We start from the raw sequence: 22,430 nt of genomic DNA, 5'->3' as shown, positions 1-22,430 counted from the left end.
TACATCTGTACTCTTTTCAGTGTTTGTTTATGACTCTGCCATCTCCCCCTTGTGGATCATCCAAGAAACGTCCCACCTGCACATCTGGACCTTAGTAGCATCAGGCAGTCTAGGGACAGCTTGTCCTCCTCCCCATTTCTGTACCATGGGCTTGAGAGTTGCCAGCTTATAGGGCATGCCCTGCTATTCCAAACACTTGGGGTCCTCTGTAGATTTCAAATTTCTGGTGGGTTTCTTCCAAGTTTCTCGATGCATGTGGTTGCCCTCCACATGGCTGAGGTTCAGTTTCTTGCTCACAGGTACAGACTCTCAATGAACAGGATTGGGAGCGTGCTCAGCAAGCCAGCGTCTTGGCAAACGTGGCACAAGCATTCGAGAGTGACGTTGACGTGTCTGACGGGGAAGATGACAGGGACACTCTGCTCAGCTCAGTCGACCTGTTATCGCCCAGCGGGCAGGCTGACGCACAGACGCTGGCCATGATGCTCCAGGAGCAACTGGATGCCATCAACAAGGAGATCAGGTGTGTAGGGAGCTCGTCTGCACAGAGACGCTGGGACAGATGGGACTGGCATCTGACAGGGGTCTGCTTTAAGAATTTAAGTTCCAGCCTGCTGTGGGAGGTGAAAGTGTTAAAGCTTTCCCCAGAGACCCATGATGCACCTGGAGAGAGTGGGGGTGGGGCCCTCAGTGCCCACCTGGTGGGGGTCCTGACCTAGTCTGCTCCCCAGCCATCCAGGAGTGCTCCCAAGGGAAAGATATGCAGCTGTGCAGGGGCTGGGTGTGCCCTGGGGAGGTGGTGAGTGGAGCCTCCAGTGGACAAGAAGAGCGGAGCGAAGGCAGAGGGTGACACTTGTCGAGGGAAGGTTGCTCACCAGCCTGAGTGTCCCTTGACTCTGGATCCCTGGCACTGAAGGGGTGCAGGTCCCGCCGCCTGTCGCCGGCACACGGTGGAGGGCCGCCCCTGGGGTGATCCAGGTGACCACTGTTCACAGTGGCCTGCTCTGGGGCTACAGTCAGGCCTGGATCCAGGTGAAAAGCAGCACTGGGGGACCCTGTGGGGGAAGGATGGTGTCTTCTTGGGTGGCCACTGTCCTCTGCCACCAGGGTTCCGGGCTGCATGTGGTCCTAACAGAAACCCAGCCTGCAGATACTGTGTTTAAAACTGCTGAACCCAGAAGGAGGAGTGTCCCTGAAGGAAACGTGAAAGGAGTGTAGAGCTTGAGCTTTTATTCTTTATACCGTACTGCTGAACATGTTGGCCTGGTGTGACTGCTAAGATCTGTCCACTGACTCATAGGTTTCCTTCTGTTCATAATAACCAAAAGCATACTTTTCTTAGAATACCTAAAGTAACTTTAATTTGGAATCATTACTGTATTGTTAGAATAACAACCGTCAGCATAGTCAGGTGCTAAAACTACTACTTAGTCACGCACAATGCTTTAGGGTAGACAGACTTTAATATTAAATTCCAAATTAGGGTAGCATGGTTGACACAGGTCCAGGAACCCAGACGAGGCTGATAGGGAATTCCATTAGGCAATGCTCGTGTTCAAATATAGACTGGTTAAAAAAAAAAACAGCTTGTTTTCATTTAGTGTTATGGATTAAATGTTGGGGACTCCTAATTGCCTCGTGCACCAGTTCTTTGTATCAGACTTCCTGATTTCCAGTGAGGATATGTATGGATAAATGGACAGCTTCCCTCTAAGAACAGGGAGATAAGAATTGCAAAGTTTAAATATATAATTTAGTGGCAACCACAGGAAATGTTTCCAGCCAGACTCCTCCTGAACTGTGGAGTGAATCAAATGACCTATGAGCGTAACCAGAGCCAATTTAACAAGATGTAGTGGAAGAGTTACTTATCATTGTTCTCAAAGGTAAGAAGTAGAAGCTTCTGCTGGAACAACTTCTTATTGGTGACTCGCAGCCGTACAGTGTATAAACAGACTTTTTCATCTAAATACATGACTCTTTGCTAATGAAGGGAGGGTGACCACTTTTTGTTTTAGGTTAATACAGGAAGAAAAGGAAAACACAGAGCAGCGGGCAGAGGAGATCGAGAGTCGAGTTGGCAGTGGAAGCTTGGACAATCTTGGTCGTTTTAGATCAATGAGCTCCATTCCCCCCTATCCTGCTTCCTCGCTCGCTGGCTCCTCCCCCCCAGGCAGCGGGCGTTCCACCCCAAGGAGAGTCCCTCACAGCCCAGCTCGGGAGGTGGACAGGCTGGGCGTCATGACGCTGGTGAGTGGGGACCTCTGGGCTGTCCGCCCTAGTGCACCTCTGTGGTGGTTGCTGGCTGTGCGTTTGCCTCTTGGACCCCAAAAGAGGTCAGGTATGCTTGTCATCCTAAGTGGTTCAGGATTTTTTAAATGAACTAGTGTTTAGTCATTCAGCTGCGCTTAGCGATTTTAATGTCGGGTGGCCCGTTAGCAGGCCACTGTGTACTGGTGCGACCCTGGGTGTGGACTTTGTCCAAGGCACAGCTGCCAGAAGGGCAGAGAGTTAACAAGGCAGGTCGAGAAGTGCCCAGCGTGGAGCTGCCGTGCACAGGTAGAGGCTTGTCCCTCCACCTTGGGGTGCTGAAGAAGGTTCCGGTGTGGCCCTCACAGCTGACCGCCTTCTGCTTCCTGAGACGCAGCTGGGTCCCTTCTGTCCTGGAGGTGCCAGGGCCTCATGCCGAAGGCGACAGTGTGCGGATCTGAAGAGCTTGTGGCTGCTCTCCTGGCCACCTGGGCTGAGTGAGGCTTTGCCTGCAAGGACACTTGGGACACTTCCGCGTCGCACTTCCAGTTCCCCTGCTGCCAGCCGTTCCTGTTTCAGTTTCCCCGTGAGCCAGAAGTCCTTAGCCAGCAGCAGGTTAAGTGGCAGCCAGGCTGGTGGTGGTTGACACAGCTTTTACACTTTGCGGCCCGGGCTAGGTAGGTGAGATTTTAGACTCCTTGCTAGTCTCGTTCATGGTTCCTCCTCTGTTTTTCCGGACGGAGTGTAGAAGCGGCTTTGTGGCCTGTCTCCTAGCTCTGTGATCCAGGATGCCGACTGGCAGTCTCTGGGCCTCCCTGTTGGTTTTCATTTCTGGTCATCTTGTGCTTGTCTCATCTGTTAGTCTGTAGTGGTTCCCTGCAGCTCTCCTCCCCACCCACCCCTGACCCTCAACCAGGCAGCTGTATGTGCATTTGTGCTGGGCGAGAGTGACTAGTGGGTGGCTGGGCTTTTAAATGGCGAGTCACAGCTGCAGATGCAGGCACAGTACATGTGGTTTTTACTCCAGCTGATTAGGAGTTGTGTGATTCACCAGTGAAGTGTCTCCTATGTAAAGAAGTGATTGGAGTGTAGAGTGAGTAGAACCTTTACGGTACATCATCTGGCTGTGGTGGTTGTACTCAGGTGGGAATTTGATCAACTCACTGAACCTGTCCCACTGCCTGTAATTGACTTTGTAAAGTAAAAGTGTCTTCCATGAGTCATAGGATATGAAGATGCTACATATACCATGCTAACTTTTGCTCTTACATATTTGCACAGAATACCTTGCTTTAAACAATAGATTTATTTTTGAGAAGTTGTAAATCAAATTCTAGGTAAGGATTTTATTTTAGTGTCCAGTAGATGATTAACTAAAAGTAGGTTTGTTTGCTTTTCTAATAGGTCTTGCAGTAACTTCCTTATCAATCAGAATAACACTTTAAATTATAACGTTTCTTACTAAAGAAAACTAAGTGGTGGAGAGATTTGGCTTAGAACAGGTGATTATCAGGGCCCTTCATTATACAGAATACCAGGTTTTAATAAATTGTACTTGTTCAAATAGAATTTTATCTGAGTAAAATTTATAGTGTTTCTCTGGTGAATCTCTTCTGGCTTATCTTTAAATTCATGGTCAAAAATATTCTCTTTTGGGGCTGGGGAGATAGCTCAGTTGGTAGAGTGCCTGCCTCGTAAGCACAAGGCCCTGGGTTCAATCCCCAGCACGGCAAAAAAAAAAAAAAAAAAAAAAAAAAAAAAAAAAAATTCTCTCTCAGCTATTTTTCTCTAAATTTCCTCTCATGGATGTCTGTGCTATCATTCCATTTTACTTTGTCCACCTGTGCTGATCCTGGAATCTTTGAAGTGTGCAGTAATTCTGGCTTCTTTCCATTTCTTTGCACGCATCCATCAGCCTAGCGACTTAAGGAAGCATCGTAGAAAGGTAAATCACTTGGTAACCTAACGTGCCCTCTTATATCCATAACGCATTGAAGAATATCATGTTTTACATGAGCGTGATGCTCTGCTGTTGTGTGATAACAGAACATTAATGTTTTAATGGAAGTATTTAAAGATCCAGGGGGCTGGGGAGATAACTCAGTCGGTAGAGTGCTTACCTTGCAAGCACAAGGCCCTGGGTTTGATCCCCAGCACTGCAAAAAAAAAAAAAAAAAAAAAAGACCCAGCACTTCCCACAGGACCATTCTGTTGGACATCATCCGTGGGACCCTGGGAAAATGGAAGGGTTTGCTGTTTTCCTACTGCTTCTGGTCTAATGGTTGCAGGCTTTGCTCCAATAGATATAGCAGTTGAGATTTAAAAATGAGGCATGATGGGCGAGAGCGTAGTGCTCAGATTCAGGGAGAACAGTTTGCCGACAGCAATGCCAGGCAGCAGCTGTCTTACTAACTCATGCACAGCCCTGAGAGGCCCATACGGTGATGGTCCCCATACGTGATGGTCCCCAGGTCCAATTGTGGAAACCCCAGCCTGGAGAAGTCACACTGGAGTAAGGCCTGAGCTCAGGTTGGTCTGACTCCAGACTGTGCCTGGCCTGCCTTCTGCGCAGGCACTGGGGGCTCCGTGGCGGAGGATATCCTGAGGATAGCCATTCTGTGATCCGTGCTGCATGCTGTGATCCGTGGATAGTGGGTTATTCTCTGCATCCATGCAGTCTCCCTGCTGACTGTCCCTGCACTGATCAGGGATTCTGTGTCCTGCCAGACAGCACTGTTGAGGAGTGGCGTCCTCTAGCAGAAGCGTGTGGCTGGTCAGCAGTGGCGTGTGAGCCCCCTGCTGGACTGAGCAGCAGGGTCTGTCACTGATGAGCCTGTGGCCTGGGTGTGTCACTGCCCTGTTGGCGCTGTGGTTCACTTAGGTCTAGAGGAAGGTGACAGAGTAGTGTCCAGGGGGACTGCTGCCCGTGGTGAGATGAGCACCCACCAGCCACCAGGCTGGGACACTTTCATGGTTCAGCTGAATCGCATCTGGGTTTGGGTTTGGGCAGCAGGACTTGCTCAGTGAGGAAGCAGTATACACTATCCAGCCTGGAGCTTGGAGGAGCCCTGAGCTGGGGTGACCCTCAGGGTTAGCCTAGGGGTATGTATAGAGAGCTGGGAAAGGCCAGGCCCTGCCCCCATGAGATGGGCCTCCCTGCTCTGCTGCAGTGTCATTGGTCAGGCTAAGGTAACTCCCACTTTCTTGGAGCTTGTTGAAGAGGTCGAGTGAACTGGTGGGTCCTGGCACTGTGCCCTGCTCAGGAGTGTAGAGGGCAGAGTGCAGCCTGACTGCAAGCCAGGAATGCTCCATGGGATGCTGCTGTTAGCAGCTCTGCAGTGGGGCAGGCCTTGCTTAGGGACCATGAGAGGCCATGATGTCCTTTTTTGGCAGCAGGGAAAGGGTACTAGAGATTGACTCAGGGCCTTGGCAAGCTATGCTAAGCATGCACTCTGCCACTGAGCTGGGTCTGAGCCCATGTTGGCTTTTGCTGTCTTATGATTACAATTAGAAATTACAGAATTTATCAAGTTTCTGGTTAAGATCACGTCTTATATGAACTCAGCTCCACGTTGTCCTGATCCACGTGGTTTATCCAGCCACTGTGGGACTGTACTGGGACCAGTGCACTTTCCAGTCCCATCATATGAGACCCTAGCTGTTCAAGTCCTGCCATTTAAACAGACCCTGCCTTGCACATTCCATGGAATCTGGTCCTACCTCAGGACCAAGAAGTGTGCCCCATGAGGCAGGACCGCCTGGACTGCTAAGGCTCACCCGTCTGCTGTGGTCACTGCTCCCTGGCCGCCTCCGTGCGTGCACTCACACCGTCCTTGGCAGGGAATCCTGGCATTGGAGAGACTCTCTCGTGACATACCCAGGATTAGTTCATCCAAGCCACAGGGAGCAAGAGGTCTAAACTGCATATCGGTGCTTCTGGTTACAGTGTCCAGTCCAGACACTGAGTAACCCAGGTCACGCCTGTGTCTGGGTCATAGTCCAAGCCATTTGTTGCCTTCTTTCCTCATAAACATGAAGGCACTGACCCTTGGCCTGAATCATCTCTACCCTCCTCCCTCGAGTGACTCTGAATGAACGCACCTGCCCTGTGCTCCTCATCACTGAGGGCCGTGTCATTACTGAAGTGAATGAGGATGGGGTTCGCAGACCTTGTCCAAGTCCTGGCTGCCCCTCTGGCGATTGTCCTGGATGTGTCTCGGGCTTTGGAGAGGGCAGAGCCTGGGGCTGAGGGAGGAGGGCACGGCAGCCCTGTGCCTGCTGGGACCCTCAGGCTCGCGCTTCTGGAGTGGCTGAGTCAAGTGGGCCTGTGCCCCTGGACGGAACAGAGCCTCTGTGCTGGTGGAAGTGTAGCTGATAGGTTTTCAGATAGGTTTGTGATCGTGATTTAAGGCTGAGGTCTCTGCGATTTTCTTCCTTTTTTTTTTTTTTTTTTTTTTTTACCGATCCACTGTTTACTAATCTTGCTCCTATCTTATGCCTCAGTTACCAGCTTCCAGGGAAGAGGTACGAGATGACAAGGCAACTATCAAATGTGAAACCTCCCCTCCCTCCTCCCCACGGTCCTTGCGATTGGACAGGCTGCACCGAGGGGCCTTGCATGCAGCCAGCCAGGAGGACATCAGGGACATACGAAAGTAAGCAGTGAGCCGGGTACCTGGGAGACTGAGGCAGGAGGATCACAAGTTCAAAGCCAGCCTCAGCAACTTAGCAATGTGCTAAGCAATTCAGTGAGAATCCTGACTCTCAATAAAATACAGAAATGGACTGGGCATGTGGCCTAGTGGTTAAGAGCCTCTGGGTTCAATCTCCGGTACCAAAAGAAAGTATGCAGCGAGATCCCCAGCCGTACCCCTGCAGGGGCACACTGCTTGGCTCAGGGCACATTTGCTGACCATTTTGCTCATCATCCCTGACATGGACGCCTAGAGAAACCTCAGTGTAGCAGTCTGCGGGGGCGCACCCTATGACCTCAGCTGCTTGGAAGGCAGAGGCAGGAGGACGGCAAGTCCAACGCCAGCCTGGGCAACTTAGTGACACCCTGTCTCAGATAAAAAGTAAAGATGGCTGGGGTGTGGCTCAGTGATAGGGCAGCCTGGGTTCAATCCCTGGTACAAGAAAATAGCCCCACAGGAAACTAAGTGTAGTACATGGCACATGTAGTTTTTAGTAGAAGACTGTTACGATACTCATGATGTGTGAGCTCTAGTTTATGATTTCCATCTTGTTTTATTGCATCTGTGTCAATTTCATTCATGTAGTCATAGAATTGAAAATTTGGGACTTAATGAGTTAATTAAACTTTTCTTGAAAAAAAGTACTTTTAGAGAATTACCAGGGGATTCCAATTGGCAATTATTTAAATGGTAAACCTAAAAGCTTTACTGCTGCTCTGGGCCATGGGGACATCCAGCAGAAGATGCCGTCAGTTTGGACGGAGTCCCCTAAGGTTGGCACTTCTAGGAAACTCTGTATCTCAGGTGCCAGTAGGCTTGCCATCCTGATGGAGTGTGCCACAGGGATGGCAGGTTCCAATGGTGCCCTCTGCACCCAGTTGGAGTGCTATGTCACCCTTGGTGTCTCTGAGTGCTTCCCTCAGGAGACCTGTTAGCCCTTAGGTCCCTCACAGACTAGCTCTTCTCACACCACTGATGATGGAGCCTCTGTTCTGCAGCAGGCAGTACCTGCTGGAGGCTCACAGGGCCCCAGCAGCAGCCCCCAGGTAGCTGGCATTGCTCCTGCTGCCAGGGGGTCTGGGGAGCTGCTGTGAGAGGTGGGAACCACCAGGACGTGCTCTCCGCTTTGCCTCGCCTGCTGGCCTGGGCATGCTCAGTGGCTGGAGGGAGCCCCGTGGAGGGAGCTGAGGGCCACATCCCAGCGCCTCCAGCTTTGCAGAGGCGGGTGCGGGTCTGGTGGGAACTCCTCGGGGAGCCCGTGTGACGGGGCTGCTTCCTGTGGTGTGCGAGGAGCAGGTGCTGCGGCTGCAGCCCGTGCGAGCAGGCGCCATGTTCCCTGGTCCGGTGGTGACACCCTGTCTTCCCCTGAAGCTCTACAGGCTCCCAGGATGGCCCCGTGAGCAATCCCAGCAGCAGCAACAGTAGCCAGGACTCGCTTCACAAAGCCCCAAAGAAGAAGGGCATCAAGTCGTCTATTGGCCGCTTGTTTGGCAAGAAGGAAAAGGGTCGACCTGGACAGACTGGCAAGGAACCCTCGGGACCAGGTTGGTTATTCACAGTAGGGAGGGCGGGCAGTGAGCTCTCGCTGTGCCTGCTGTGTGACCAGCAGTCCCACACCTGCCCCAGCAGAAGGCTCTCCAGGGAATGGTGGTCACAGCGACCAGCTTACCGCCCCAAGCAGTTGTGTATGCGTCCGGACAGGAGCGTGGCCTTCGCAACTCTTCACGCCCTGCCTGTTTGGAACACTCACGTAGCTTTGCCACGTGGACTCTCTCATTGGGGGGCTTTTCTGCTTCCTTGCAGCTGGTGTTTCAGAGACAGAAATCTCATCTCAAGATGCACTGGGACTTAGCAAATTGGGAGGACAGGCTGAAAAAAATCGCAAACTTCAGAAAAAGTAAGCTTTTTAATCTCCGTCTCACTATCAATATCCAGGGTTGACAGTGTCTGTGTTTTAGCTGTTTTTCAAGCACCTCTAGCTGTGCATGTGTTCATCTCTTCCAGAAGATGAACCTGAAGCTGGTTAAGCCACATTTCTGAGGGACCAAGAGTATTTATAAAACTTTGAAAGTTTGCACCTGTGGATGCTGAGTCTACTTGTGAAGGTGTCTCACTAGAGAGGGGCAGGGTAAGGGTTGGGCTCTGCCCTGTGTGCTTAGAGTCTGAATCCTGGCCCGGCCCGGGTCAGCTCTGTGGCTCTGGAAGTTTTCTTGTCTGTAAGGCACAACTGACAGGAGCGCCCGTCTCATGGCTTTTGTCAGTGTGGGGGGATGACTGGCCTACACCCGGGGCTCTGCACTACTGCTGAGTCCTGCAGGAGCTGCAATGCGCGATGGCCCTGGTGACTGCCACCATGTGGTGCGTGTCTAGAGTGCCCCTGTGCTGCATTCCTCCTCCTCCTCCTCCTCCTCATCGATTTTGTTCTTTTCCCTCCTCCTACCACCCCACGATTTTGTTCTTGATGCTCTAGATGTTGTGACTTAATCATTTAGTTTTAATTCTAGACTTCAGTCTTGAAGGGCTGAGCAGCTCGGTGGAGAGCATTCTCTCCCTGCCCCCGCCTTTTTTTTTTTGGTTGGTTGGTTTGTACTGGGGATGGAACCCAGGGTGCTTTACCACTTAGCCAGGTCCTCAACCATTTCTTTTTTTTAATTTTGAGGCAGTTCTGAGTAGCTGAGGCTGACCTGAACTTGCAATCCTCCTGCCAGGATTATAGGCCTGTGACACCAGTCCTGGCCATTTTTCACTCTCTAGGTATCCTACTGGGAATTGAACCTGGGGGCACTTTACCACTGAGCCACATCCCAGTCCTTTTAATTTTTTATTTAGAGATAGGGTCTTGCTAAGTTGCTTTGGACCTTGCTAAGTTGGTAAGGCTGGCCTTGAACTCATGATCCTCCTGCCTCAGCCTCCCAAGTTGCTGGGATTACAGGCGTGTACACCCACCCAATGTAAGTCTTGATTCAGAAAGTAAGAGTTGGAATGGCTCTGGACAGAGGCATGGCAGGCAGGTGTGTGTCAGAATCAGCTGGATGCCGTCTCTGGGTTGAGAGGCATTGCTGTGGAGGGAAACACAGAGCTAAACTGCCTTGAGTGACGTGGCAGGCAGGTGACACAACACCAAGAGCTTGAACTGCAGACAGCCCAGCTGAGCTGTTAGTGACTCCCAGGGTAGATCCAAGCGAAAGGAGACCAGAGGTGGAGATGGTCACCCCAGCCTTGGGCCAGGACAAAAGTCACAGGTTCTTTGAAAAACTTCGTGTGGGCACTCCTCAGTGTCCTGAGAACCCACAGTGGCCTGGTGCTTAGGGCCAGGGCCCCAAGATGACGCTGGGGCCCATGGCCATTGGCCAGAGACCAGGTGGCCATCAGCCCCAGAGTTGTCCGTTGTGGAATTTGCTGTTCTCTTCCTGAAACTCGACTGTTAGGACTGCCACCCAGTGGGTGTCACTGCAGGTGAATCGTCGCTCTGCTGGCAGCACGATAGGAGTGCTCAGGCTCTTGGTCCCCTGTAGACGGACACTTGTAGAAGCCACTTGACCACACAGTCTGATTGAGCATTGCCACCTTTGAACTGTGTGAAAATGTTTCTAAGTAACTTCTCCATTTGAGTGTGTGAAGCTGACTATCAAAACTAGGCCTTCAGCCTCTGGAACCGTGCTAGGAAAATGTGTCCCCTAGATTCTGCTCTTGTTTCATTCCACAGCCTCCTACTTACTGTGATAAAAACAGCAAGGTTTTGTGGTGGTGCAGCTCACCCATCCCACCCTCTGCCCTCCCTCATCCACCTCACGTTTCACGTGAGGAAAATCATACACATTTCCCCACACGTTTCGCCGTAGTCTTAAGTTCATTCTGTGATTCTCAGTGGGGAGGACGGCCTTGTTCTGCACCATGTGTGCTTCCAGTTAGGAATACCCAGGTGCCACAAGAAAGCTCTTGTCCAGAAACAGGTGGGCATGGTAAGTCTTCACTCCTGCAGGGGCTGCTCAGGAAGCTGGCCAGCAGTCTGCCTGCTTCTGTCTCTGACCCAGCCAGCACTGCCCTTCATCTGGATTACCATCTATGCGATCGGCTCGTTTTAAATTGGGTCAGGCAAAGGAAAGGGCTGTAATTAAAATGACTACAGTTGGATCCAAGTAAGACCTAACACTGTATTCTGAAAATGGACCACTGAACTTTCTGTTTCTCACAAATCCTCCCTTTCCCTTTCTCTTTCTTTTTTTTTGGTACCAGAGGTGCTTAGCCTCTGGCCAGTGGTCCATGGAGCCACATCCCCAGACCTTTTTATTTTGAAACAGAGGCTCATTTAGTTTCTTAGGGCCTCACTGAGTTGCTGAGGCTGGCTTTGAACTTGTGATCCTCCTTCTGAGATTACAGGTGTGTGCCACTGTGCCTGGCCCCTCTTCCTTTTGTTTCATTTTCACTGTGTACTTCAGTATTGCCATTCATCCTGGATATATTGACTTTTTGAGATGGAAAACACCCATGGTAATGAGTTCTCCCCTTAATAGCAGTTTGGGTAGCCATCTGGTGATCAGAAGCACTTGCTAAAGTCCTTTCCAGCCTAGTTGAAGCTTCTCCTCTTTCCAGGTTTTGATTAAAATCAAGTCACCAGGCTATAAGTGATGAATTGCAGACTCCAAAAGGGGAGTCTGAGCAGTACCTCATAATAACAGTAGCAGCAAAAAAAAAAAAAGCAGAGCACAGGTCTCAAATTGGCTCAGAACAGACTGACTCTGACAGAGCTTTTTGTGGTATTTATTAAGCACCCCTAATTCAAAAATCCTTCCTTTATAACTTCCCAGTTTTACTTACATTTTGGAGGACTGACGCAAATGTACATCTCTAGTTACTTTAACAGAACCATTGTCTTTTCTTTGAAATGTCTGTGTATAACTGTGCGTTGGTTTTGCTCTCTTGCCAGAGACCTTGTCCTTATCTACTCTTAGAGTCAGCTGAGATCACTCTTGGGGGGATGTGTGAGAAGCTCCCAGACTCCTTTAGCTTTTCCTTTACCAATTGTACCATCTGCCAGGATGGGTCAAGGTCTTGCTGACCACATGTGGCTTCCCTTGGAAGTATCAGGAACATTTCCCTCTCCAGTGACCACCCTCTTTGTAGAATGTGCACTGGTTGGCTTCCTGTTCTTTAGGCTCCTCCTGATCTGGAGGTTAGGTAACTCACCAGAGTTGTAGCACCGTCCCTTTAGAGGGGTGCCATCTTTCCCTGGGTCCTGGCTGACCCTAGAGAGCAAGGGCTAAATATTGGCCACTTTTTCCTTTAACCTTTTATTTCCTTTCCTTTGATTTCCAAGTTTTGAGTTTAAACATCCAGCAGGCCAGTTTCACCAGTAACCTTAATGTCTATGATTTTGTAGTTATCTATTCCATTTAACTGGGGTTACGGGTAATACTGGAAGTCAGCCTTATATTCTATTCTGTCCTACACGTGATGCTTATTATCTTGAATTAACTCGGGTTGATCTGCTAGGAGTACCTCTTCAAAACACTAACATCCGAAAGTTACAAAGTTCTATAAGGAAAATAACAAAATGAAATCAAGAAGAACAAAAACATACTCAGTTTGTTTAATAGCTTTGAACCAAAAAACAATTTCTATAATAACACCGATATATCTTTGGTATCTATTTTGTCTCCACAATGACACATAAATTTATCCACTCAATCAAATATGAGACCTTTACACATTTTACTTTCTTTTAACACTCTATTCCAACCTTAAGTACTTTTTATAATTTATATTATATCTGTTAGTTATTTAGAGATCACAGTAATTCTACAACAAAAGCCTGTCTTTTGAACACAGATGAGCTAAAGTCTAGCCTCTTTATGTGGAGCCATCTAACATGGGCAGAGTGGGCGGCAGGGTCTGATCTCAGGTAGGGTGGGGCGCAGACAAACAAGACAGTGCAAGGTACATCCGAAATGGGAATCAGACTTTCTTTTATGGAAAAAGTGACAAAATGCTTCTATGTTTTATAGTGTCAGCCTTTGAACAAATCAGGCTCTTCTTATTACCCTTCAAAAATACATTTAAATTCCCATCCCAGTATAAAGAGTAGCACGAGATTTTATATGTAACTTAAATGACAATAGGTTACCTTTATCCAGTTACAGAACATGACATTATGTAAACAAATACCCACCAAATTTGTTATTTTTATATAAATTGGAAGGACATGATTGTTCCAGATAATTTTAGTTTGGAGAACACAACTTGCTAAAGTGCTCTCAACAAGCCTTATGTTTTTTGGTGCTGGGGATTGAAACCAGGGGCACTCAACCCCCGAGCCACATCCCCAGCCCTTTTCATTTTCATTCTGAGACTTATTCACTACCTTGCTGAGGCTGGCTCATGCAAGTCTGGCTATAAGATGGAGTTATGATTTGTGCTTCCCTCAAGAACCGTCTCTGCCTGTCCTCCAACTGGTATTTGTGCCAGAATCGAGTACAGAAAATATTAGGCATTGACCCCAGTTTGAAGGCCAGAGGAACCCCAGTGTCTGAGTGCTTGTGCCAGGTGGAGAGTTACCCATCCAGAAGACAGGGGGACGAGGGATCTCTTGGCATCCCTCCACTGTCTGAACCAGACCGAAGCCTCCCTCCATCTTCTACGCGCCTCGAAGCCATTAAGGCTTTCTGAGGACTCCTGTGTCAGCTGCAGTGGTTGCTCCTGTCAACCAAGCCCTCAGAGTCCCCTCACTCAGGGTTTCCTGGGTCTCCTAGGATCCTCAGAACACCAGCGACCACAGTTGAGGCCGAACTGGGATTTGGGCAAGTTGGATTTAGATATGTCTTACCAAACATGACCTAAAATCCCTGTGTGTGTGTGCGTGTGTGTGTATGTGTTTGTGTTTCCTCTTAAAATGGAGAAACCCTGATTTTGTGTGTGTGTGTGTGTGTGTGTGTTTGTGCATGCTATGTTTACCCCCAACTATGGAAGCACTGTAGACAGGGATGAGCATTCCTGAGGAGACAGGCCACTCACTTTCCTGGCTGTCCTACTAAGGGAGAGACGTGTTCCTGGGAGCCACATCCCTGGACAGGTTTTAAGCTTTTCCTGGTGTCTGCATTTGCCATCATACTCATTATTAGGGCCACCAAAGTTCTGTCCTAGTTGTTGTATAAAGAAATCTAATTTATACCACCAGGAATGATGTCCTCATTGTAATAGGTCCCAAATTTGAGATTCTTAACTTAGTATGTAGAGGGGCAGTCAACAAAAGGTCTTAGAGAAACTAAAATGCGAGCCACAAGAGGGTTTCATAGGGGAAATTGGCGGCGTCAGAAAGAGGACCCATATCCTTCCTCAGAGGATAAGAACGTTTCCCCTACAGTCTGATAAAGTGTTAATGGGCAAAGCCTAGGGCCAGTGGGGCCAGGTCTGAGACTGAGCTCCAAGGGGAGCTGGCTGCAAAGCAGAGAAAGGAAAGGAAAGGGCAACTCATTCACACAGCTGGAGATGCCTGCAGACGGGCAGGGTCCTTCTTGGAGTCGTCAGGTCGTGCTGAGCAGGTACCTCCTCCTGTGATCTAAGGAGCTGTCCAGGTGAGGCCCTCCCTCCACCTCTGGGTGAGACCGTGACAGGAGATTGAAGTGGAGACGTGCGATCAATTGACTTTCAGCCTCTCTAGAGATCCTGCACTGACTCTCTAGAGTCGTCCTGGCCAGTCTTTGGTGCTTCTAAGAGAGAGCTCAGTTTCTTAATCAGGTGGGTTGCCAAGAAAGGATCCCGAAGGCAGATCAGACCATCATTCTCTCCATCAAAGGCAGCGAGGGATCGGCGAGTCTCACTCTAGCAAAGCCTTTCCCCGTCTTGAGTCTGGCATCCTTGCTGTCCTCTTTTAACTGGCTGACAGGGTCCTGGCAATTTGGATAGAGACAGAACATTCAAAATGGAGTGTAGGACTCTGGGAAGAAAAGGAAAGTGCTGGACACTAGTCGGTTTCACTCACCCCACCCAAGATCCCCTCACGGACTCCAAGATGAAGCCAGAGTTTTCAGATGACACTGCCTTCCCTGATTCACGAATTTGTTCCTGGGCTCTTCCTCACAAATTTGAAGAATAAAATCCATGGACAATTGCAGAAGGGAGGAGTAAGTGGAGTAGGGTTTATTTAAGTGAGAAGAGAGGGAATTCCCACCATGCAGGGGGGAGCCTAATATCAGGAGAGAAAAAACAAACCCATTTTGGTGTGCAAGACTGATACGGCTTTAGGGTGTGAGCGTGGCTCACAATCTCAGCTAAACAGACATTGAAAAAGTACCGAGGCTGCGCTGGTGTCCTGTAGCTAGAGTTTTAACCCTCCTACAACTCCTTCTGGGTTCGTCCCTACCTTCCACCTCCACCCCCAGCCCAGAGCTGGCTGGAGTGTTCCCACAGGTGAGCCTCCCTCCTTTCTTAGATCTGAAAAAGGCCTTGATGGTGCCATTAGCACTTCTACTGATTAGCCTCCTGGTGTGGGTTCTGCACTTGAGCAAGACCTCTGTGGAGGCCCATCACTTCTGATTCATGCTGGCCATTGACGGTAATTATTCACCAACATCCTGATTGGCAGGCCACCTAGAAAACTGTGGGTTAGTAGTTTCAAAGGCATCTTTATTCTTACCAATTTAAATTGACCCTTTCTGTTGAAGCTATGTTTAAGTCACATGAACTGAAAGGTATTTGGATCCATTCATTAAATTTATGAGCACTTGTTTATCTATAAGCCAGTTGACACTGTGTTCGTGATTTGTGAACACTGCATACAATACACAGGTGTTCACACATATACAAAGTAGGCAGGAAACAAAGATCTTGTTGCTTTTTAGCAGGTACTAGATCTGCACAGGTATGGTTGTTTATTAAAGTCTCTATTAGATAGAGTCTATCACAGATATTTACATTATGACCCTAACCTAGGGCAGGCTTGAACAGCTGAAATGCCATGGTGGACCCTGAAATCGAGGGTTCAGGTGGCCGTGTCTGCCATGGGAGTCAGATTCACTCCCACCATCACCACTGAACACATGGAATCTTTCCATTATTCTTCCCTGTCCCCGTGCCTAGAATCTTTATTCTCCATTTTTTTGCACGGTCCTGTAACTGTATTTCCCGTGTGCTCAGCTCCCCCTGTTGGAGGGTTTTTGTACAGCCCACCCTACTGTGTGCTCCGTTCCCCTTACTGGAAGTTTCTTGCACCCACCCATCTGCTTCTCCTGGTGACGGTCCCCTGTTTCTGAATGGAGTGTCAGCCACATTCACACAACCTCCAGGATGTCCCGGCCACCAAGGGCGTACTTCTCTCCAACTTGAGCACTGACGTTCCCACCTTGGTCTGTGCCTGTGAGACCTGGTCGCAGCGGTGTTTGCTTGGGTCCTCCCTGCCTTCTGATCCACATTAGATCAGGGTCCCTTCTGGCCCGGGGATCGAACTTTCCTCCCCTGCCCCAAAGCCACTGAAAGAAGGCAACAGGCACTTCTCCTCCAGGAGGCGTTCCCGCGACCCTAGGCGATGCATGGAGCTGCGTGCTGGACACCAAAGTTGTTGGAAATCCCGGGGTGCCTCGAGGATTCAAGCCTGTGCTCAGGAGTGGGTGGGTAAGGCACCTTGTCATCCTGCAGGAGGGCGTGCTACTGGGCCTGGCCAGCAGGCGCACCCGAGCAGCTGATCTACCTGCTTATATCCCTAACACAGCGCTGCCCTTCACCTCTACTTGAGGAGCTCAGGGTTACGGTCTGCGTGAGTGAATAATTTTAAAATTGGGGCAGGTAAAGGGAAGGGCTGTAATTAAAATGACTACAGCTGGACCCAGTTGAGGCTGCATGCTTAGTCTGGCAGTGGACCGCCAGACTTTCTGTTCCTCACCTGACACCCCCCACCCGGTGTGTGCAGCTGTGCGGTGTGTGCCAGGTGGTGGGCGGGCCCGTTTCTCCAGAACTTTTCCCTTCAGATCTGTGCCACCGGCCCTGAGTGCCAGGCTCTGTGGTGGTGACTATGGCAGTGTCCGAGACTGACTTTGTTTGTGTCTGTGGTTAGGCACAGGGTATCTTTGTAAGCTCTGGAACATACCAGCAAGTTCCAGGGAATTTCGCAGCACCGGGGCTGTTCCTCCGACTAAGTGGGCCCTTCTGTTTCTGTTGGTTGACCTGAGATGAAGCTGATTTTGGGGGATCTGCTCTCTTTATGAAGGTGGAAGGTGTTTGTTATCCAGAACACGATTGTGAGTACAGGGTATGGTTTAACACTTTGGGTGCTGTTGATTTAAGGATTACAGTGGCTCCTCAGACGCACCTCTTGTCAGCGTGGCTGGACGCGAGGACCTGCCTCTCGCTGCCGAGCCGGCACTGCTCCTGCCGCTTTCTCCGTGTGCTTTCCGGCGAGCTCCCCCTGCTGCCTGAGATGCTGCAAGAGCTCAGGGCATGGTGGGCGCTCCGGGTGCTCAGCTGGCCGTGCGGTTTCCAGAATTCCCCGTGTGGCACCACCCAGACTCGGTCTCCAGGTGCCCTTCCCGCTCCTCCCTGGCACCGTAGCAGGCTCACTGGTGGGCAGTCCACTGCTCTGAGTGCACCATGTAGGCGTTGGTGGTCACCAGGCTCAGCTCCAGCCGAGCTTCCCCTAGGGTCTTTCCTGTCTGCTGAGGATTGCCTCCATATCTGCCTTCGCGAGGGAATGCCCGCCACACCAGGAGCTGCATCTGAGAGTACTCCTGGCCTGTGAGCAGGGCACCTGTTGGAAGTGTGTGTCCCAGAATGGTGTGATCAGTGCGTAGCATGGTGCCCACACAGGCTTCTTGACGAGACAGCTTTGCCATTCTGCTTATGCCCAAATCACAAAATGTGTGTCATTATCCAAAAATGATAGCGTCTTTCTTTTATACATGATCTCTTCCCCATAGAATTTGGCACATGTTTTTAGCACCACTGTAGGTGGAGCCCAGGCCTTGTGCATGGGAGGCAAGCTCCCTACCACTGAGCTGCCACCCAGCCCTTTGACTCTCATTTTAAAGGCAGGAAGCTGGTCCTATCAGTCTGCATTAGACAAGTTATTTTAAAAATCAGCCCTAGGGCCAGGGCATGATCCTATGGGGTAGGCTGGACTCCCATGAGAAGGATCCCTGGATCCCTGACCGTGTGACGTGGAGCTTGGCAGCATGACACTCACCACCCTGTGCAGAGGGCCCTGGCGTGCTCCTGTGTCGAGACTAGAAAGCAGGAGGTACAGTATCTCACTGTCCAGAAGGAAGCAGTGGCAGCAAACCCAAGTGAATAACAGCTGCAGCATCTGGAGCCACAGGACGGGGCCAGTGGAAGCACCTCTCATTACCTCCCAGGGACAGTGGCATATTACTGAGGTTTTTTATTTTTTGTTGTTTTGGGCACCAGGAATTGAACTTGGGGGCACTCGACCACCGAACCACACCCCCAGCCCTGTTTTTGTATTTTATTTAGAGATAGGGTCTCACTGAGCCCCTTAGCACACCTTGCTTTTGCTGAAGCTGACTTTGAACTCGAGATCCTCTTGCCTCAGTCTCCCAAGCCGCTGGGATTACAGGTGTGTGCCACTGCACCCAGCCCTGTGATTTTTTAGAACAGAATTGGATGTTCTTAGCATGAGATGCAGAGAGAGCTGGGCACTCTAGAAAGAGTCCTGTTACTGTGTCCCAAGCTTTGGTCTGATGACCAGAAGAGTTCTTGTTTTCTGGAAAACTGAGCAGTAAAAGAATACTTAAATGTTGATAAGGGTTAAATATTGATTATAATGCCAGGCACAGTGGGCACATGTATACTCCACTGACAGGAGGCTGAGACAAGAGGATTGCAAGTTCAAGGCCAACCTCACCAACTTCCTGAGATCCTGTCCCAAGAGGAAAATAAAAATGACTGGGGGTGTGTAGCTCAGTGGTAGAGCATCCCTGGGTTCAATCCCCAGTTCTTAAAAAATAAACAAATAAATATTGATCAAGCTTATTTTATGATTGTGGCAGCGAAAACGGATAGTTTTATTGTTAGCAAGTGATGGTGTAGATGGATGGGTACCCTTACCTAGACCGGCAGTCCAGTCAGGGGCAGGTTCCATTTATTCTCTATGGCCATTTAGTCCATACATGTCACCCGTTTGGAAAACCAGCCACCTGTGTTGGGACATGCTCAGCAGGGAGTGACCAAGCCACCCAGCTCCAAGACCCACGACAAAGAGAGTAGTAGTTATGGTGCCACCAGACACCACAGGGTGGAGTGGGCTGACCGTGACAGTGCCCTTCAACACAAGCCTTCTCCCCATGAGTGGGCGCGGCCTCCTTCCCCTGAGAAAACTGAACTTGAGTGTGCCCGCCAGGGTGCTAGCACAGGTCAGGTGCCAGATTCGGTCTCAGGGATCTGGCCCAGTAGGGGAGGCAGCCAGGATGGCCAGAGGCCTGGGCCACCACCCAGCCAGGACTCTGGTGCGTGGTGTCCTGCCGCAGTGCCTTTCCCGTTCCCAGAGCTGCACCTTCCTTGGGCCTGGTCTGTAGGACCCAGAGGGGCTCTTGATGGATGCCCACCGTCGTTACCTAGAGCAACATGTGCCAGCCTCAGGTGGGGGGGCTGCAGGGCTGTTCTGCCACCGCTTGCTTACCCACAGTGCATATCCGTGTTTCATATTTAAAAATTAAGTCACTGGCAGAGCACCAAAGGCCTTGACCTATTTATTTAGTCCATCAGTAGGGGCAGAATCTGGGAGCCGTGACAGACACTTTCCCGGGGGGTGGCTCACCCAGGAGTGATCTGCACTATGGTGTGCTTCCCTTGCCATTAGGTTGTAGCTGTGGTCTTTGAGGAGTTTGCTTGCTGGAAACAGGAAGCAGGGCCAGCTCCCCCTCTTACTGCAGCCAGGGTGGCTCTTGGGGCCTTCCACGCCCTCCTGTGCAGAGCGGCCCCACTTTCTTCTACACACGAAGAAGTCCACTTGTTTCAGTTCGGAAGCCTTGGTTTGTTGTTATTCCACATGAGGTGACAAGACACTCACCGCCTTCTCTGGAATAATCACTTTCATCTGATTATAGTGTATATTATCCCTCGGAAGCCTAATGGTGACTTCAGGAACTCTTATTTGGATTTCATGTGAAGTGTTTCACTTAGGAAGATGAACTGTAATTGCACATTACCTCTATAGTTGAAGAAAAGGTGTTTATTGACCGACCAGTGTTTATCTTCAGCAATAAAATAGTGTATGAAATGTTCTGCAGATTATTGCAGAAAGATAGCTGACCAAAAGTGACCTAGGAATTTAAAAATGACTTGAGCCTAGTGCAGTGATGCGTGCCTGTAATGCCAGCAACTCTGGAGGCCGAGGCAGGGGGATCGCACGTTCAAGGCCAGCCTCAGCAACTCGGTGAGACCCTGTCTCAAAATAGAACATTAAAAGGGTTGGGGATGTACCTCCGAGGCAAAGTACCCCTGGGTTTAATCCCCAGTACCAAATAAATATAAAAATATGTCAAGGAGGACACTGGCATGATTCAGTGGTGGAGCACAGCTGTGGGGTCCATGCCCAGCTCCAAAGTAAAGGGGAAAAAACTGACTTGGGTGTCCCCGAAGGCAAGCCCAGCGTAGCCAGCCTCCCTCCTCTAGACTGTCTGTTTTTAAGCCTCAAGTGTAGGTGAGCACGGACGTCAGAGGGGAGTCGTCATGCCACTTAGAGTGCTGCAAGTCACGTAGCACAGTCCCACCACCCAACACACCTTGTCATGTCATGTCCCCTGAGTGCTGGAGAGGAAGCCTGTGGGCCAGACCAGGACGCAGGGACATAGGCTGGCGAAGGCCGTGGAGCTGAATGGCAGTGTGGAAGAAAGCCGCAGTCCATCGCTTGCCTGCTGTTAGGCCACAACGATTTTGTGTGAAAGTCTGTGCTCTCCATTTCTGGGACTGTTCACCAAGCACGGTCTCCTCTTCGTTGACATGTTTCTCACTGTTGAGAGAGGCAGTAGTGGATGTCAGGACTGCAGTGTTCTGCGAGCCGGTTGTGATGCCTGCCCACAGAGGAGACGATGGTTCTGTGGGGGCAAGAGGGTGGCCTGCACTTTCCTGCCCTGATGTCCTCGGTGCCTAAGGCTGTGGGGAGCTGAAGGGATGAGGGCGTCTGATGCTGTGCTCTGGAAGTGCCCAGATAGAACACTCTGCAGTTTGTTCCCGTGTGCGCTGGCGGTGCCAGGTCATCCTCAGCGCCTCCGTGTTTGTCTCCTTGTTTGCAGGCACGAGTTGCTGGAGGAGGCGCGGCGGCAAGGCTTGCCATTCGCACAGTGGGACGGGCCAACGGTGGTGGTGTGGCTGGAGGTGCGTGCGCTGGGGGTGGAGCCCGGGGCCTGTGCCCTGCAGGGGCGCCCTGGTGCTCAGCCCTGTGCTGACACTGCCTTGCCCACTCTCTCCAGCTCTGGGTTGGGATGCCTGCCTGGTACGTGGCCGCCTGCCGGGCAAATGTGAAAAGCGGGGCAATCATGTCAGCCCTGTCCGACACAGAGATCCAGCGGGAGATCGGCATCAGCAACCCTCTGCACAGGCTGAAGCTTCGGCTGGCCATCCAGGAGATCATGTCACTGACCAGCCCGTCCGCCCCACCCACATCAAGAACGGTATGTTCAGGGGGCTCAAGTGGGGGTCTTCGTGTTCTCTGGGGAGAAGGAATCCTGCCCTTCAGAGGCAGCATCCCACCTAGCTTGCTTCCCAGTTAATAAGCATGCTACCCAGGGTGGCTCTGATAAAATTATAGTGTTCAAATATAGCAGAGGTTGTAATTGGTGGGGAGTTGAGTGGTCCACAGGAACTTGGCCAGATGCTCTTGTGAAAGCTCAGCTAGGATGGTCTGTCTCATTTAAATATAAATAAATATGGATTTATCGAAATGCAGCAGTCTAAGGGTTTCTTGAGGAGGGAAAGTTTAGCATTTTAAGTACGTGCTTTGTATTAACACTTGGTATTTCATTCTGTTTCATAATTGAAACTGAGTAAAGGGTCAGTACTTGTGCTGTTCAGGAGACACTTGCTAAGCACAAAGTTGGTGTAAGAGCTTTTGAGTTCTTACTGAAGCGTGCACATAGGAGTGTGACAGTAGCCCCCGCGGGTGAACTCTCGCGGTGGACTGTCTTCTGCTGCGTGGAGAGGGTGTGGCTCCCCTCGCTTCCTCAGTGCTCCGTGTGTGAGCTGTCCTGGAGCCGTGCCCGGCTGCTGTGGTGCACTGGCTCCTCCTGGCTCCCTAGCGCACATGCGCCTAAGGGTGACTTGCCCTCCGCAGACTGTCCCCCAGAGTTCTTCACTCCCTGCTTTCTTCTGCAGCAGCTAAGGGCAGCGGGGGCATCCCCAGCCTGTCTCTTGGGCTCTTGACCTACTGGCACTTTCCTATGGGGCTGCTGGCCAGCGCTCAGGGCCCAGTGCAGGTCACAGCCTGCGTGTCTGCCTGCCGTGACTGCTGCTCACATGGGGTCTGTGTGGAGCCCAAGCCGAGTC

At 50.6% G+C, this 22,430-nt stretch overlaps 1 protein-coding gene across 1 annotated transcript in view; it reads left to right on the top strand.

Annotated features, from left to right (window-relative positions):
- Nucleotides 1–22,430, top strand: part of Ppfia1 (PTPRF interacting protein alpha 1) — an 88,622-nt gene that overhangs the window by 51,106 nt on the left and 15,086 nt on the right. The window contains 8 exon segments of the mRNA XM_047515943.1: nucleotides 300–523; nucleotides 2,019–2,250; nucleotides 4,166–4,195; nucleotides 6,754–6,905; nucleotides 8,316–8,488; nucleotides 8,748–8,841; nucleotides 21,182–21,263; nucleotides 21,359–21,559. Of these exon segments, the coding sequence (XP_047371899.1) occupies nucleotides 300–523; nucleotides 2,019–2,250; nucleotides 4,166–4,195; nucleotides 6,754–6,905; nucleotides 8,316–8,488; nucleotides 8,748–8,841; nucleotides 21,182–21,263; nucleotides 21,359–21,559 (1,188 nt within the window).

This window comes from Sciurus carolinensis, chromosome 11 (assembly GCF_902686445.1).
Source record: "Sciurus carolinensis chromosome 11, mSciCar1.2, whole genome shotgun sequence".
Classification (NCBI taxonomy): Eukaryota; Metazoa; Chordata; class Mammalia; order Rodentia; family Sciuridae; genus Sciurus; species Sciurus carolinensis.
This window is presented reverse-complemented; position numbering and strand designations above follow the sequence as displayed.